The sequence below is a fragment of the Ziziphus jujuba genome, chromosome 10 (genome assembly GCF_031755915.1).
Source record: "Ziziphus jujuba cultivar Dongzao chromosome 10, ASM3175591v1".
Taxonomy (NCBI): Eukaryota; Viridiplantae; Streptophyta; class Magnoliopsida; order Rosales; family Rhamnaceae; genus Ziziphus; species Ziziphus jujuba.
This window is the reverse complement of record NC_083388.1, coordinates 7,467,785-7,487,542: the sequence shown is the minus strand read 5'-3', so window position 1 is coordinate 7,487,542 and position 19,758 is coordinate 7,467,785. Positions and strand designations below refer to the sequence as shown.

The following is a 19,758-nucleotide window of genomic DNA, read 5'->3' as shown; positions in this document are numbered from 1 at the left end:
CACATTTCTAGATTTTTGCTAACAGCAGGCATATTCTCCACCAATTTCTTTTCATGCATTAGATTCAAGGAGTCATAGTTAAAATGACCAAGTCTTTTATGCTATAACTTAGATTCATCACTAGTTTTGGCATAAAAAACATTATTTCCTTTCTTATTCCACTCTGCCATAAAGCTTTTATCTTTCATTCCAACATTTAGAATTTCACTTCCATATTGATCATATATTATGCAAGACTTATTTTGAAAATTCAAAAAATATCCATTTTCAAGCATTTGTTCCACACTTAACAAGATTTGATTAATTTCGGGTACATATAACACATTTGAAATGAGTTTAGTACCTGTTGAAGTTTCCACAGCCACTTTTCCTTTGCCTTGAACTTGAATAAAATCTCTATTTCCTATTTGAACTTTGGAAACAAAGCTTCTATCCAAGGTCTTGAAGAGATCAGCATCATGAGTTATATGTTGAATGCAGCCACTATCCACCAACCAAGCTTTTTTGCTGCTGTTTTCTGCATAACATGTAGCAACAAACAACCTTTCCTCACTTTGCCGTGCTTCATCAACAACTTGTACTTGGTGTGCTTATTGCACTAATCCTCCTTTGTTTTTGCAAACTTTTTCAATATGTTCAAGTTGTTTGCAAGCTCTACATTGAACATTAGGCCTAAACCAATAATATTTTTTAGGATGGTTGTCCTTTTTGCAATGAGAGCACTTCATAAACTTCTTTCTTTCACCCTCTCTGCTTGTACCAGCACCATGTTTTCCTTTGACATTACTTCCTTCACCTTGCTGCTTCCTTTGATTATTGTTTGCTGGAGCCTTACCTTTTTGTAATACTAAAAAAGCACTTTTTAAGGTTTCTTCTTGTCTTATAGGTCTTCTTTGTTCAGTTGCTTGTAAAGCATTAACAAGCTATGACAAAGAAATCTGATTCAGGTCTTTTGACTTCTCCAAGGATGAGATCTTTGCTTCGAACTTTTTCTGGCAAGCTGGCCAGCACTTTCTCCACCACTCTTCTATCTCCTAGCTCCTCTCCAAGAATTTTGATCTGGTTTACTACCTTCATAAGTCTGTCAATAAAGTCTTTTACCAACTCAGAATCCTTCATTCTTAAAGTTTTGAACTCCCTCCTTAAGTTCAATACCTGCATTTGTCTTTTTCTTGCACTTCCCTAGAACTCTTCTTTCAGCTTGTCCCAGATCTCTTTAGCTGTAATGCAAGCCATAATTCTGGTGAACATCACTTTTGAAACACCAGCATGTAAGGCAGATAAAGTTTTAAACTTTTTAGCAACCTCCTCATTATGTTGCTTTATTTGAGCGATAGTAGTGGGATTTGTTGTCAAAAGGGGAGGATTTCTTTCAGTCTCTACTACTTCCCACAAGTCAAAAGCTTGAAGGTAAACTTTCAATTTTATAAACCATATGGCATAATTTTCTCCAGAAAATATAGGAGATGATGGAGCAGAAAAATGAGTTGAAACCATTTAAAAAAAGAAGAAAAGGTAAAAGGAAGGTTTCTGTATTTTTTACTATTTCACTCACAGCCTCACTAAGGTCATTAGAGCTCTGATACTATTTGTAAGATTTTTATAACAAAAAACACAGCAAAAACAAAAGAAAAAGAAGCTTAAAGTGGTGTGGTGAACACCCCCGTTCATTTTGGACAGAACATATAACCACAAGTTTTCAAAAATAGTAAACCACCTAATTTTCACTTACTACTGCAGTAATTATATTCCCAAAATTTGGCTACCTAATACAACAGTATTTTTACTAAAAACTGAAAATACAGTAACTAATCATTAGAAAACAATTTATGATAGCAACAAAATGACACTACACTAACAGGTTATCTTTCTTACAAAAGTACAGTGAATGCTGTACCAAAAGGATAGCCACACATGGAGAAAAAGTATAGTGAATGCCACGTGCTCTAACTTCAAATGCTGTTGCAATTCCAGTCTTTTGAGCCAAATCTGCATCTCTATAATATATAACACAAATCAAAAGCAAATAAACATGTTCAAGATCATTGAGTGTGTGTTTAGTAACTTCACTTAAATTTTTGTTTTACAAATTTATCTATTGAATGCGTATAAGGTAGAATGATATCAAGGAAGAAAACAAACCTGGTAGCACCGTGCCCAACATTGTGAGGGAAAACAGTTGCACCATACACGCTGCTATTACCATGGCTTGCATAAATCGCCTATATGAGAGGTATCCCAAGCCCGGAGTTTAGCGCCCATTTCTGAAAGCCGTTCACCATATCGGCCCAATCTGACAACAGGGCCTCATTAGTTGGCCCACTGCCACAAGCACTCAGCATACTCCCCGTAGAGTGGAAAACAGAGCATAACAACCGCATTTTTTTTTTCCTTTTTTTTTTTTTTTTTTTTTTTTTGTGAAATAAGGATCACGACCACTTGTAATGTAAGAAACATCACAAAATTCCATTAGTAACAGAAAAATTATCTATTAATAATTGATATCAATTATTTTCTCCCTACCAAACGAAAAATTGGATTACTTTTCTATTTATTGAATTTGGCTTTGCGACTAGACTTTTTCGTAGTTGAAATTTGACTACCAGACTGCGTTAACAGTTTAGTTTAGAGGATCGTTATAAAGAACTTAGTAAAAGATACAAAAACATACCAATGCAGAGGTGGGTAATCGCATCGGAGGTGGCAATGCGGCGTTCGATTTGCGTGATTTGGCCAATATATTTTCTCTTCCATAGTCATACGAGAAAGCAGGTCTTTGACACGAGCTTCTACAGGTTCCTTTGGGTTTCTGTATATGCAGCTCCTCTCTACTTCCATTTCCTCCATAACTTATTCTTAGCTTCCCAAACCACAACCCACTCCAACACAGAGAAATATAAAACAACATAACTGAAAAGTTGCTTTCCATGTCAATATCTGAGTAATTGCAAAATATAAAATCCATGCATTGAAACAGCCATTGGGCATGGGCATATTTCATTATCATCTTGAGATTTTTATTTTTTTAAGTAGTCAACGAGGACTGGTATGTGAGACTTTGTCAACAATACTCAGGGTCGATTTTAATAACTCTCATACTTAAACAATATCGAAAAGAATCTGCCCTTGGTTTGAACAGTTTATTTATATATCTGTATATAATATATATTGCAATTCATATCCTCTCACTCTTTCAACTATTGATGATAAGGTTTTAAAATGTATGAACTATCTTAACTCTTTTATGTAAGGTTGAGCTTTTAAAGAAAGGGGCACTGCTTCGACGTGTTTTTTGAGCTTTTAGGTCTTGATTCATTCCATATTTTAGAAATTAAATATAATATTTAAGAAGATACAAGTCCCAACATTTAGCACATAGCAAGTGAATGCAGTAACTAATAGTTGATTATACTGAATCTTTATGCTATTTTTAGAAAATGGGGGGTGGGAGAAATCATGTTCGAGCCCGAAATAACTGTTCAGAGAAAAAGTGAAATCGCCATTAGGCTGTCTTTGGAGAGGACTTTATTAAGGTTTGGCCTTGATACCTTTGGTCAAATTATTGCATATGGTTAACCCGAAGCCGAAAGGAAACAGAGGGTCATATGAATTAATATCGTCAGCATCCACTGGGAGTTGGTCAACCCTTTTAAACCATGTCATTGGTAATTTTCCTTGGAAGTCATAATCTCCAAATATAACGTCTGCTATTCCTCCTCCTTCACTACCAGGCAACCAAGCAGCCACTAAACTATCTATCTTTTTCAAGAGCCATTCCTCTAAAACCAGGGGTCTTCCTGATATATGAATTATCAATGTCGGAATTCTTTCAGCCACTGAGTTTACAATATCGGCTCCATTCAAGCAGATTTTAAGTTCTTCATCGTCACCAAGAGTTTCTGCATATGATTCTTCACCAACAGCCACAACAGCATAAGCTATATCGCGTTGTGATAAAGTGTCTATTGACGGTGATTCCTCATAAATTACTTCAACATGTTCTCCTAGTGCTTCGTTAATAGCCATTAAGATTGTTGTGCCTAAAATATGGGGGAAAAAAAATTACTTTCAACTAATTTCATGTTGACATCGATCATATTATTAAAAATAATTAAAGTTGCATTTGATTTAAAAACAAGCTTAAAATTGAATTAACACTAATGGAATGGAACAAAGAATTTAGTCCTATTTTAAATTAACATGTACATCTGCATATATGTATACCTTCTATAGTTGTGCCATTGGGTATTCCTTGCCATTTAACCGTCCAGCCTCCACATTGATATCTGAGATTATCAGCATGTGTTCCAGCAACAAGGATTTTCTTTGCTTTTTTATCTAATGGGAGAAAATATTTATCTGAAATGTTTTCATTCTTCAACAGCACCAAAGATTTCCGAACTGCTTCCCGTGCTAGGTCCCTATGCGACTATAAAAATATGTAGAATAGAAAACATAAAAATTAATTTGTATGTCACAAAAGTTTTGAATTCGGATCTAAGCAGAAATTAATGATTCAATCATATTATGTATGTAGTATTTTATTGATTTAGTAAAACTATAAAACAAGTACAGCCCAGATAACAAGGACTATTAGTATTCATTGGGTTCGATCAGGTGTGGAGTTAGAAAGTGGTCTGTCATTTATAAAAATATATCCTAATTGTCCATTTAGGAAATCAAAGTCAGAAAAATCACTTTCCTATTCCTAAAATGGTATGAGATTGAATCCTCAGTTTCCAATTTTAAAAAATTGAATAAAAAGTCCAAATTAGAAACAGGATTTGTGATCTAAATGCAAATTCTTAGCTATATATGCAACTTAGTTTACCTTGCAGCCAACTTTATGAAGCAAATTAGATACATCTGCGAAAGGATGTTCGAAAAGACCAGCATAAATTTCACTCTCAAGATTCGTTCAACAGCATCATCTATCCTGGCCTCTGGTATTTCCCCAGATTCCACCAAAGATGTTAAATGGTTCATAAATTCTTCGAACTCATAAGGCACCCTCACCTGCACGTATAGGCAAATAAAAGGGAAGATAAGAATCAACAAAATCAAGTTGTTTGGAATGCTTGACTACATCGAATTTGGATTTGCACTATTTTAAACTTGGGGTAATAAAATTTAAAATATTTCAGTCTAATTCAACAAATGCAACATGAAGTTTAACTTCTACCATGTCCATTCCTGCATTAATGGCCCTAGCAATGCAATTGTGGTCTAGTCCACGAGGTTCCTTTAGTCTATCAGTTCCTTTCCAATCAGAAAGCACAAAACCCTGCATATGAGTAGCCATGTAATTTTTGACCTTAGATTTGTATTAGTATATACATAATCCAAATGTCACACATATAATTAGTAAATAATTATATATCAAGTTTGCTTAATTAATTTACCTTAAAACCAATCTTATTTTTCAGAATTTCAGTCAAAGGATAATAATTCTCATGCAGTTTTCTTCCATTCCAGCTAGAATAGGAAGGCATAATAATTGAAACTCCCTTAGAAATACAGTCCACATAGGGCTTAATATGAATCCTTGTTAATTCAGTCTCCGATATTAATTAACCGTACCTCTAAATGATACTTACCGACTACTTTGTCATGATCCATGACTAGAAAGTAGTTAGAATTTAATATCGGAATCCATTTTTAATATGATTTTGACAGAGAAAGAAGGACGATAGCATAACTAACTATATATATTTTCAGCACCAAAAAAAAAAAAAAATATATATATATATATAGATATTATTAGCAAATTAAATTAATTATTAAGGAGACTTTATCATAATTACCTTCCCTTAACAAAAGGGTAGTCCTTTGGATATTTTGAGGGTGGGTGCCCCTGCACGCCTGTAACAATAGAGGTCATCTTTCTTACAACTTCTATATCTTCATTGTAGCTTTCATAGCATCTTTCCCATCTTGGATCTTTACATACCTGTCAAAACTCATTATTATTATTATTATTTTTTTTGCAAAATAATATATTTAAAAATTAATGTTACGGACATCAATCTCATTTATAAAATTATAGTTATTGATTGATGAATTAATAATTGAAATATTAATATAAATTAAATATAGATAAGTAAATTTGGATAAAAGTTTCAATACTTAATAAGCATATATATATATATATATATATATTATTGTCATGGTAAAATAATTATTTTGAAAAGGTGAATTTTTTGAGTTTGAAGGATCATGCATGTTTTATATTTAGGAAGTGGTATTTATTTTTGAGGAACAAATATTATTATTTCACAAAAATTCTCAAATAAATTTTATATGCTTTCAGATTTTTATGGGGCCTATGGCCACCCTGTCCCATTTCTGTATTTTTTTTTATTTTTATTTTTTTTATATTGTCCCCCATCTGATTAATGTTTTGTTTAATAACCACCATATGTAATAAAAAAATAATATCAATTTACCAAATAAATATTAATAACCACAATATAAATTGTTATGTTGCCAATAATTATCAAGACGGGTGATTAGGAACAAATGTCCTTCAAAATCAATTAGCCAAAAAAAAAAAAAAACGTCCTTCAAAAAAATTAGAAGATAAAAAAAAGAAAAAAGAAGAACAAATGTCCTTTTACAGCAATTAATGTTCATTCAGTACAGTATTTATTTATTTGTTTGTTTTCCCAAAGTGTGATAGATATAGTCATACATACCGCCACACATGTAGTAATTAAACAATTTTAAAATAGAGAGCCGTGTTGACCATTTCCAGAGCTAAAAATCTGCGGTTAAAAGAGAGTTAAGTTTCTCACTTCCGGCAAAAGTCAAAAAAGTTTTGAAAGAGTTACAAAGTATAAAAGCAAAAATTATAAGACATCAAAGTTTTTTTATTTTTTATAAGAAAAAAAAAATATCAACAGATCCTTTCAACAATTCCATTTAAACTTTCTACACATTTAAATTCTTTATATTCGTATGAATTTTAAATATAAAAAAATATTTATTTTTATTTTATATTTTCAAAATAAATATTTTTTATGATGAAATAAATAATTTTAATAGTAGAATATTTCTATTTGTATATATATATATATATATGTACGAATTCGAATTATAAAAAAAAAATTTGAATAATTTCTAAATTAGATAAATTATTAAAAAAATAAAAATGAATATTTTTTATTTATATATATATATATATACACGAAAATTCTATAGTGAGGATGATTCGCAAAATAACCGTAGTATTAGTGACGGTTTTTTATATATATTAACGATATTTTTTTAAAAAATTGTTATCAATATTATAAAAAACCATCAACACTATTATAGTCCGTATAAAAATTACCCGTATCATAAACGGATTGTATATATATATATTTTTTGGTTAATTGCGCTTTCGATGTTGCCTTGTGGATGGTTTGATCTGGTGTTTTGTTGATCCTGTAATCAAAAGGAAATATTCTTTATGGTTAAAAAAAAAACCCTAAATATTTTTTTAAAAAACTTTCTGCCATTAAAGCGAAGAGACTGTTAGCACCGCTTATGGCATGATGTGATGGGTATCGCACATTTCCAACCAACATCCCTTTGTGTTTTTTTTTTTTAAAAAAAAAAAAAAAAAAAACTATTAAAGGGTTCTTTTATTTTCTTCTATAAAAATAGAAATAAAAATAAAAATAAAAATAAAAAAGGGGCAAAGGTTTTCCAATCGATGTCCAGTTTTTCGTTACCATCAGTAACCCTCTTAATATATAAATCAATTAAGAAAAAAAAAAGAAAAAACAAGATTTATCTATTTATTTTTTGTAGTGCGAGGGGTCTACTGACTCCCTTAGCAGTTGTAGGCGGTTACTGTATGCATAAATTCAAAAAATACAATGTAAAAAAGAAAAAAATTAATAATTAAAATTTTAACAGAATAAAAAAATATTTTAATATATTTAATAAATATGGAACTGTATAGAATAAATTGAGTATTGCAATTAGAAATTTTCAAAGTATCTCTTTCATCTTTTATTTTTGTCAAATTCTTATAAACCCTTTTTAGCTAACAACTTGTTAGGTTATTTGTTTAAAAACTGTTTTTTGGTTTTAGGAATAAAAGCATCCAGAAATTTTTTTTAGTACATTATAAAAGAAAAAAAAAAAAACGTAGTTCTGTTTCCCAGTTTATGGCTGATATATATATATATATATTCTCTACTCTACCAAAAAAAAAAATGAAAAGAAAAATACAAATTAACTAAACTAAGCTAATTAGTTCAAAGGAAAATTGTAAAGAAGCCCAACTTTGAGCTCCAATTTTTTTTTTCAAATGAAATATGGCTTGTTATTTCAACTCATAAATTTTATTTATTTTAATTATATATATATATATATATATATCCATGCGGTAAACTAATTAATTTAGGATTGTTCCAAAAAAAAAAAAAAAAGCCAAAATTTGAAATTTACTCAATATAAAATTCTTGTCATAAATGGGATAACTAGATAGAAATAACTTCTCATGTTTTAATTTTAATTGGACTTGCGAGAAAAAAACATCTCTCCATACCAACTTAAGTGCTTGTTATTTTTAAAATGAAATATTTTTAGATTGGTAATTGAATGTGTTGAACTTTAAAAAATTATATAGAATTCAATAATTATAGAAGATGAATTTTATTTTAAAAAAGTAAAAACACGTTATTCTATTCTAATTTAATATTATATATATATATATATATGGATATGAAAGGTCAAGAATTTTAAATTAAGGAATTGAGCCGTAAATATTCAAGGTATTTTTATAAAAAATAAAGAAACTGAAAATATAAGATAGATAATAAAACTGAGTAGGACAACATAGATGTGAAGTGGAAAACAAACCTTGTGGCACCAAGCCCCCAATGTTATGAGGGAAAATAGGAGAAAATCTTGGGTACCACAGTGGTATCACATCATATTATACCACGTCAATACATTTATTGTCACATGTCACCTTTTTATTTTCAAATATTAAAATTTTAAAAAGGCTTTCTGCATGTTCTAGAAGAACGGCAGTTTGTGTTCCAATTTAAGTTTCTCCTAGAAAATAAAGTTTGGCTCATGAAAAAACGTGCTTAAAAAAAATGGATTCCTTTACCCATTGTTAGCTAGCTATGTTTTAGCGTGAAATTGTCCACCTCTTCTTTCAAAATTATCTTGCAAGTCATTTAATCCAGAAAAAGCAATAACATTTTTGGTTTGGCAAATACGATTTTTCTGGAGCTTAGTTGGCTTCTCTAAGAGAAGTTATTCTTCAGCTTGACTTAGATACTATGCATTCTTCATTTCTCTTCGGGTTTCTTCTAAAGCTATCTCACATTGTTATTCAATTATACAAACAGATGAGTTTATTGGAGAGATAGATGATGGTGGCCGCAATATATACCAAGATGATAATGTCATTTTGTACTACAATAAAGGCAAAGCTCATATATGTTAATTTTTAATATTTATATATATAACTTATGTAATTAATTCAAATATTAAAAATTTTATATGAAATATATTTCTTTTTTATTATTTTTACAAGAAAGATTGATGAAAAAGAAATTGATGAGGAATTAAAATTGGGAATTAATTAAGGTATTTTTCAAAGAAGAAGCATATAATTTATGTAACATGTATGCTTTAAGGAAGGGTTTTAGCATTCATATATAAAGCCACCATTCGAAGAGGTGCACAAAGGAATGAAGTATATAAATCGAAAGGATGAAAACGATGCGTTTTAAACAATTATCTAGAAAGATTAAAACGGTGTGTTTTTGGTTTGTTGGTACTTTGGTTCACGTAAACCTTGACACATGCAAGCTAACAGCAACAAAAATTTAAACTGGGTTATATTTGGCTGGTACTGTAGCACTTTGCTCTCCCCTGTTTTAGCAGCTGTTACTGTTCATGCTGAAGTTGTTGCTGCTTTGAACTTGCTGTTACTGCTGCTGCTGCTGCCATTGTTGCTGTTGGTGCTGCTGTGTTGATGCTGGTGCTGCTGTATTGCTGCCGTGCTGCTGCTGTTGGCATGTTTCTGCATATCGTGCTGCTGTTGTGTTTCTGCACCTCCATCACAAAGAGACGGTTGAGGAAAGCTATAATAGTAGCTTATAAATTAACTATAAACTTTCAAACCAAAAGAATAAAAGCTTCAGTGTAAACATACATACATTCAATTCCCATAAATACCTGAGTTAAGTAAGGCATTTGATCTGTTGTTGAAAGCATTCTTATAAAGTGAAGGTTAGGATGTTCAACATGCCAATTTGAAGTTTTCTAAAATAAAATAAAAAATAAATAAAAAAAATAAAAAATAAAAAATTAAATAGGTTTAACTAATATTTGGAAAAAATTCAAAAATAAATTTTGTAATAATTACACCGAATGGATGAAATGTTGGCAATTGACTTGGAGTATTAGTGGGTGCTTGAAATTCGTCACTAGTTATCCCTTGATTGTTACTCACTGCAAATATATATATATATATATATATGTGTGTGTGTGTGTATATTAAACTAACAAAGAAATAATACCTACTAAATCATCAAAGCGAGTAATAAAATGAAATTACCAAAACTCATAGTATTAGGCCTTGAAGATTGAGATGAACTCCCAACTTTTGCACTTTTCTTTTTCCTCTTCTCCAAGCTATTTTTTATTCAAGCATTTGTCACACTTTAGCTCTTATTATTGGGGGTTTAAGCACCGGACACTCATTGGATGACACATTATTATTTATCTGGTTATCTTTTTTGTTCAAGTTTCCCATCACATTTGCAATTTCCTCATCATTTTCAAGTATCTTCATGGCTTCCATTAACTTTTGTTTGACGATCTTTGTTCCCAAATCACTTAGGGAACCTACACTAAAAACAAAATTTCCTTGATGCATCAACTCACTCAAACGCAATGATTGTGCAGATTTCTTCTCTTTATCAAGTGAGTCAGACAAATCATAACTAGCCACAATTCCCTTTTTTGCTTCTTTGCTCCATCTCTTCATTATGTATTGTTCAGGTATACATGTAAAATTTTTTGAATCTAGCACTCTAAGAGCATGACAGCACAATAATCGCATTGATTCAAATAATTTACATGAACATGAAACTGTAGAAGTAAGAGAGCTAAACTGAACTTTAAAGATCCTTTTGCAACCTTCTTCAAATGCTTCATAAATATAATCAATACCATTGTTACTAATTTCAGTCATCCTCACTCCAAAACAACTCATAAGCTCTTGTTCAAAAAATGAAAATATTTTCATTGTATACTCACTGGCTGCATGCTTAAAAATTCCACTCTTTACTCTGAGATGAGGCATGCCATTCCTGCAACGGAAGTCTTCTTCCAACTCAGCTAGTCGCATTTCTCCTATTTTATTCTCATAATGGTGTACAAAATCCACAAGATCCATAGTTTTCGTGGAAATTTGGTGGAAGACATTATTTGTGCTCTCACTTCTTTGGGTGGATTTAATATTCACTGACAATGTATCTAAGCTAAAAGCTTGACACCATTTTTGCCGAAGTGCATAAAGCTTTTTTAGCCATGGATGACTATCAAGATTGAATTTCAAAATCATATCATCCCATGCAGCTTGAAATTCAACTTCAGTATAACAACCATGAAAGCATTTGTTGAAATGCTTCTTGAACTCTGGATTACCATGATAGCTAGCAAGATGTTTAGTAGCATTTTTAGCAATATGCCAAGTACATAACCGATGGCATGCGTTTGGAAGTGCAACTTCAATTGCACTTGCCATTGATCTATCTTCATCTGTAAAGATAGTCTTTGGTTGTTTATTTCCCATTGCTTCTAAAAATGTTTCAACCAACCAAACAAATGAGTCGATGCTTTCGTCCAATAAAAATGCACAACCAAATAGAACATTTTTCCAATGATGATTGACTCCAACAAACGGGGCACAAATTAAATTATATTTGTCGGTTCGAAAGGTAGTGTCAAAACAAACAACATCTCCAAAGCACTCATAATCCAATTTTGATCTACCATCCCGCCAAAAAAAAATTAGTCATCCGATTTTGTTGATCTACTTGTACAGTGTAAAAAAAATTAGGATCTTCAGCTTGCTTATGCTTAAAATGATTTATCAAACTTTGTCCATCCCCTCCTTCTATCACTTTTTCCTTCCTTTTCTGTAAGAAGTTCTGGCAATCTTTCTTAGTGAACCCAACATTTTCAGCGCCACCAACTTCATTTCTAAGTATGAATATGATCTTGTTGCTCTTATACCTGCATCAACCATAGAATTGATAACCTGTGCATGCCCTTGTGGTATTCTTCGTCCTGATCTCAAAAATTGTCTTTCTTCAAAATTAGCAAGCTCATGGTTGTGTTGTAGGTTAAGATAGGTAATTTTCCATATACTGTTATCCACAGTGAATCGAATTAAAGCCTTACAACCTGTCCTTGTCTATAATCTTCTTAATTTTTTCACTTCACCTAAGTCTCCATCATGTTGAAGCCCTTGTTTTGAGCACAAAAACTCTCGGTGTCGTATATTCCTTTGTGCATCTCTTCGAATGGTGCTTTTACGAATACTAAAACTTTTCCTCAAAGCATACATGTTGCATAAATTATAAGCTTCTTCTTCAGAAAAGACCTCAATTCCCAATTTTAGTTCTTCATCATCAAGTTCTTTTTCATCAATCCTCCCTGTAAAAAATGATTAAAAAAAAGTATATTTCGTACAAAATTTTGAATATTTGAATTAATTATATAAATGACACATGACAGAAAAAAATTAATTATCACAAGAATAATATCAATTAAATATTAAAAAGTAACATATATGAGCTCTACCTTTATTGTAGTCCAAAATGACAGTATCATCGTGGTGTATATTGCCACTTCCTTCACCATCATCTATCCCTCCAATAAACTCATCCATCCTATATAAAATGAATAGATATGATTTATAATGTAGGAACATAAATCAGATTAAAACAACATCCCTAACTAAATATTAAAAATAAAAATAAAAATAAGCTTACAACTATTGGATATAATGAGTGCATCGTTTACAATTTAGCTAAAAAAATGAACATAAGAAAGGTGTTTGAATTCAAAGGTCCTAAAGCATATCCAATATTTAAAAAGTAAAAACTTAAAATAAAGAAACATAAATGAAGCAGTGGAGGGTATATAAATGAAGATTCTATATGAGTAGTGATATTATCATACCTTCCAGGTTAATTGAATGATAGTATGAGATAATTTTGGAAGATGCCCAAAGAGAAATGGAAAAATGCAGAATACCCAAGTCAAGCAAAAGGATGCAAGATGATTTTGGAAGAAGAGACTTTCACACTAAAACATAGCTAGCTAACAATGGGTAAATGAATCCATTTTTTTTAAGCATGCTTTTTCATGAGCCAAATTTTATTTTCTGGAGGAGAAACTTAAATTGGAACACAAATCGCCGTTCTTCTAGAACATGCAGAAAGCATTTTCAAAATTTTAATATTTGAAAATAGAAAGGTGACATGTGGCAATAAATGTATTGACGTGGTATAATATGACGTGGTACCATCGTGGTACCCAAGATTTTCTCGAAAAATAGTGGCACCAGGCACACTACCGTTCCCGTGTACGGCATCCACCCCATATAACAGCGGTATCCCCAGCCGTGACTTAACGGCACCCCTTTGGAAGTCGTTCACCATTTCAGCTCAATCACCCGACAAAGCATTCTTAAATGGTCGGCTGCCAGTACAACTTAGCACACCCCCTGCATATACATGCATACCCCACAATTCTCTGAATATTCCTTAATTTTTAAATTTCAAGGGGAAATTAAAAAAAAAAAAAAAAAAGAGTTTAGAAGTCAAAATAAAACGCTATGAAACTTTAAAGGAGCAATTTTTTGAAATTTTACTGTTATGTATATATATTCTGTATAAAATTACAAATCATCATCATCATTAGTATTTTACTTAATAATATGATGATCCTAACTTATATGCAATATGCATGAATTAGCTATAATATGATGTTTCAAACTCATATGCAATGTGCTTGAATGTATACGAAGCACACATGAGAGAGAGAGAGAGAGAGAGAGAGAGGTACCAATGCAGAAGTCCCTAACAATTTGTGGGTTGGCAACTCGGCGTTCAATTTGGGTCATCTGACCAATCTTCTCTTTCAATTCCATACGAAAAAGCAAATCTTCGACTCGAACTTCTACCGGCTTCTCCGGATTTTTGTATATTGGAATTCTCATGTGTTCCAGTACTTGCTCGTCCATTGGTCTTAATTGAACTCCGCGCATGCAATTTTGTATTTTGGTTTATAATTTGCTACTACTTATTCCATTTAAAATAGAGTTTCGAAAAGCCTGCATTGACTTTGACTCAGAAATCACCATTAAATAAATATGCCTTGCAAGTAGGGATGACAATTTGGATAATAACACGGCAACACGACTTGAAAATGATACGAAATAAATAAGTTTGAGTTTATTATAAATGGATTTAGGTCATAATCAGGTCAATCCATTTAACACGATTCTTAATCGTGTCATTTTCGGATTAATCTATTTAACTCGAAAATGACCTATTATAATCCATTTATTAAACGTATCAGTTTCAACTTGACACGATTATATACCTATTATATCTTATTTAAATTTAATTGTAAATTACAATTTTATCCACAATATAATATTTAATAAGTAAAAACTATTATAAATTAAAAAACTTATAAATGTTATAAAAGTAGTTTTCTATTACTAATTTTTTTAAAAACAATAATAAAAACATCTATTCAAGTTAGTAGAGTAGGTATATTAATATACAAATTAATTTTCAATAAATAGGTTAATTTTGAGTTACTAGGTTAATTTTGAGTTAATAGGTTAATCTCAATAGATATGTTAATTTTTAGATTAACAAGTCAATATTCAGGTTAATAGGTTAACAAGTTAATACGATCCATTAAAGTAATCGTATTTTATCGTGTTGATCTATATATAAATAGGTTAGATTAGTATTTTAGATATTTGACATGATTAATAAACGGATCGGAATTGGATTAAGCATTTTTAATACGATTATTAAAAAGGTTGATACGAATCTGACACGTGAACACAAATTACTGTCTCTACTTGCAAGGATTTTTTTTCCCTCTCTCTCTCTTGGAAGTTGTGGAGCTTACGGCAATGAGCTTAATATATATGCATATATATTAAAATTGTTAATCATTCAAATTGATCATCTATGGTAGGTTCGAAGTATGTAACTAATTTCTCCGGCGAACATGCCTGCTTTCCACTTGGAGTTGGACCATGACCATCCACATAGAAATAGCAAACAACGTGTAGTTTTTTTTTTTTTTTTTTGTGCAATAAAATTGCAAAACTAACCACGCCAACAAGGCCAGTAAACATGCACAACAAATTATGAGTCAAAATTAGGCATGACAACTAGAAAATGTGTTCTGTTAATAAGATGATGAGTCTTGTTCACTAAAAATTTCTAGGACACTGATAGGTATAGTGATATACCTAATAAATTGATGTCACATGCCCACAAAACATTCAATGCCTTCTTCACTCGTTAACCAAAAAAAACAAAAAAAGCCTTAGTCACCAGTGTAAAATATTGACTCCCCTCACCCCAGAAGTAAATCTTTTATGCGCTAAGAGTATGTGTTTCCATGCTTACAAGTATAAGTGGGACTCACAAGCATACTTGAGATTCCAGATATGCTTGTGAATACTCTCAAATAACCATAATTTTTTTCCTCATCACCGAATGTAAATTAAAATTGAAGCTTACATGTCTTTGGAGCATAGTAGGATACTAAGGGCCTGTTTGGCCATTTGTTTTTAAAACAGTTTTTTGTTCTGTAAAAAAAAAAAACTGTTTTCAAAACAAAAGATTACTTGTTTGGCCATCAGTTTTCAAAAACAGTTCTAGAAAACAAATAGGAAAAAAAATAAAATTTGAAAAACAATAAAATGATGTTTTCACCTGTTTTGAAAATAATAAAATACATATTATTTTGATTTGTTTCTTCATTGTTTTTCTATCTTATAGAGAGAAAATTGTAGGGAGAAAACATTATTTCAATTCTTTATAATATCTTAGAGAGAGAAAGCTTTAGAGAGAGAAAGATAGAATATTATGCCTTGATAAATTTATCCAATTAAATTTTCTCATTTTCTTATTTTATCTTCCTCTTTTTTTTTTTTAATAGAACAACTTAAAAAAATAGTTATTCGTCTTTTTTTTTAATCCTTTATAAGTTACATCAATTTTTTTTTTTTTTCCTTTCCTTCATTATGTACGTACTAGTTTTTTATTTTTTATTTTTTTATCTTACTTCTCTAATCATTTTTTTTTTTACAAATATTTCTTACATCAATTATTTATTTTGCTATTTTTTTTTCCATTTTTTCCTCATCAAATATTCTCTCTCTCTCTCTTTTCTAATTTGTTCTTTTTCCTAGTTTTCCATTTTTCCCTTATTCTATTATTTTTTTCTTATTTTCCATTTCTATCAGATATTTTTTTTTCAATTTTACTTTTTCTTTTTCGTTGTTTTTCTGTTATTCTATAGGTTTAAAAAAAATCATTACCTCCTCTCAAGTTTCAAATAATCTTCATTTTTATTTTATATTATTTAATTCACACCCCTCAAAATAATTTCATCTACATTCCCTATAATAGTTCCGATTATAATTTTTAAAATTTGAGAGACTAAATTGAAATTAATACAAACCTGCGAGTTTAAATTAAATATTTTCAAAAAAATATATAGCTATAAACATTACATATAATGTTAATCAATTAATAATAATTAAAAAAATTCAACAGAAAATAAATATTATATTATATTTTAATATATATTTTATATATATAATTCATTAATATGTGACTGCATTAATATATATATATATATATTATAGCTATATATATATTATAAATAAGGTTCCTTGTATGTTAAAAAAGAAAAAATTCATTTTATGTTAAAAAAAATACAAAAAAAATAAAAACTTTTTTTAAAAAAATTTAAAAATTGTTTAGCCAAACATGTTTTCTATTTTTTAGTTTTGAAAATTGTTTTCAAGTATTAATGGCTAAATGCTCATTGTTCTCATTAAACAGCAAACAATAATTTTTTATTTTTTATTTTGAAATTAATATTTATAAAACAAAAAACAAAAAATATGACCACACATATCCTAATTTGCTGGATGGATATTGCCCAAATGAATGATGTGTTCATCTACATATTTCGTTTGGCTAAGCATGCAATTCTAAGTCATTGATCCAATTTGCAAGACTTGATTATAACCTAGTAGCATTTAACAGGGTTATAATCTAATAGCATTAACATATTATTTTTATTAATTAATTTGTATCCCTTTTATTTAGCATTTTGATTTCCTCCATTTATCAACAACGCCCACCGTTACTGGAGGACCGTCGATGATATACTCGCTGGTGACAACTGACAAACTAGTGAGTGGATGGAGAAGATTATTAAAAAAAATAATAATAAATAAATTAATTAATTAAAGGGAAAAAAGAAAAACAGCCAATTATTGCGGATGAAGGACGACTAACCAAGCTAGTCAAGTCAAGTCAAGTCAATATTTTATTTTATTTTATTTTTTTCTGTGAAAATAGTGAAGTCTTTGTTGTTTTGTGTTGTAAAGCATGCAGAATTGATTAGATATATCTAGTGTGTCCGGTGAATAAAAAAGTCTGCAATATGCATGCATGGATGCATTACCAGTTTAATTGAATCAAATTAACGGCAACAACAAGGAATTACTAAGTCCAGGCTCCACCATCCATATGTCCATGATTTTATAGGGTAAATGATCCATCTGTCCTTGATCTTTTTTTCTTTTTCTTTTTTTGTTTTTTGGGGGAAAAAAAAAAAAAAAGTATGTTCCTTCCTTAAGACTTTTTAATCTCCCTTTCACTTTTTTGCCCGTGAAACCATGAGTTGTTGACGGGCTAAACTTTTTATTTTGTCCTAATATATATGTCATAGGAAGGGTATACCCACCTAATCCCATGAATATTGAACCGTTTTAGTTGGGGGTCAACTTTGCTAAATAATTCTTTTTTGAAGATAACTTTTATAAATAATATATATATATATATTGGTAGAAAACGACAAAAAAAAAAAAAAAAAAACAACCCCAAAGAACAACAAAAATTAACCAACAATTAAACGCGGAGAAAGTCGATGCAATTTTCCAATAAATTTGGAGCCTCAATCAAATTAAAGATTTTGTACTATTTACAAAGATATAGATTAGTACTAAGAAAATTGATTCACCAAAAAAGTAATAGTAGCAAGTGAGTAAGAGTATTTTATTAATTTCTTGGTCACCAGAACGTACTGATTTTTTTTACTTTTCTTAACGAATCTATTATTATTTTTTTTTAATCCTCAAGAATCTAGGAATGTTAATGGGATAGATCATGGTCGATTTTTTAAATTTTATTTTCATCCTCATAGGAAATTTTCTATCCCATTTTTATGGTTTTCTTTGTTATTTTATAGACGGGATAGAAACGGAGATTCCCTAATCAGAGACGAAGCAGAACGGTTTTTTTTTTTTTCATTTATATAATTTTTTTATGAATAAAATAATTAAAATATAATAAAAATATAATAAAATACATCGATATTGATAGTTAAAATTAAAAACTTAGTATTAAAATTTGTAAAAAAAAAAAAATTAATATTGTACATAAATAAAACTAGACAAAAATTAAAATAAATAAATATATATAAATATATACCAGATTGAGTTCGGAACAGAATATTTATTCTCTATTTTTCACTCAGATTTTAAATCTTTGTCCCGAATTTTTTCTGTAATCCTAATTTTTCAAGAAAAAATCATCCCCGTTAAAAACGGTGTATCACAGAAATCGGATCATACCCATTCCTACAAAAAATCCAAACAAAGTACATGAAACCATTTGTCATTTCTATGGAAATTATAAAGAAAAGGTAAAAAGATAACCCAAAAAAAAACTTTTATTTGATTTGAGAGGTTTTGAGCTGTGTCAGAAGCAGACTATTCTTTGTCCCCTACGGAACAAAACATCGGGTGTCATGAATCAAGAAAAACTCATGGTTGCCAGGCCCAAAAAAAAAAAAAATCCTAATAAAAGGAAAAAAAAAAAAAAATCTGTGGACCAATGTCCCATACTAGAACCAATTATGAAAAAAATCCAATCCATTTTAAAAATTAAAATTTTTCCGGTATCAACCTTTTTCTTTTTACAAATTGAAATTCTCATGCTAATCTTATTAATTCAAATGAATTATTATTATTATTATTTTTTTAAAATACCCTTCAATTTCCCTCTTCTGCTCTCTTTCTTCGTACTCTCTTTGACCTCTGCAACATTACAAGAGTTTAGATTAGTATGTGAATTTTGTTGTATCTAGATTTGTACCAAAAAAAAAAAAAAAAAAAAACAGACACACACATACACGTACACAGAGAAAATCCTGATGCGCAATATTGGTGGCATTGACCAAAGAAGATGGCCAAATTAACCAAACAAGCCATGCAACAATATTGAGCAAAATATCCTACTTCTACATTTATGTCACTCTCACTGCATGGTCAAACCAAACCCTGAGAAGAACAGTATATAAACTCTTTATATGAACACAAAATTCAAAATTTTAGTTATGCAAGTAATTAAATATATTTCCTGCAAGCAACCGAAAACAAAAAAAAAAAAAAAT

At 30.1% G+C, this 19,758-nt stretch overlaps 2 protein-coding genes across 2 annotated transcripts in view; both read right to left on the bottom strand.

Annotated features, from left to right (window-relative positions):
* The window catches only part of LOC107410850 (uncharacterized), a 36,311-nt gene extending 22,106 nt beyond the window's left edge, over nucleotides 1-14,205 (bottom strand). The window contains exon 1 of the mRNA XM_060812027.1: nucleotides 14,095-14,205. Within this exon, the coding sequence (XP_060668010.1) occupies nucleotides 14,095-14,179 (85 nt within the window). The 5' untranslated portion in view covers nucleotides 14,180-14,205. The remainder of the gene's footprint in view (nucleotides 1-14,094) is intronic.
* Nucleotides 3,529-5,881, bottom strand: LOC107410767 (uncharacterized). Its single transcript, XM_060811871.1, has 6 exons — nucleotides 5,805-5,881; nucleotides 5,403-5,475; nucleotides 5,183-5,284; nucleotides 4,832-5,016; nucleotides 4,225-4,421; nucleotides 3,529-4,040 (listed from the first exon to the last, which is right to left on the bottom strand). Exons 1-6 carry the CDS (start codon nucleotides 5,879-5,881, stop codon nucleotides 3,529-3,531), a joined length of 1,146 nt encoding a protein of 381 aa, XP_060667854.1.
* Nucleotides 14,206-19,758: the final 5,553 nt, after the last annotated feature.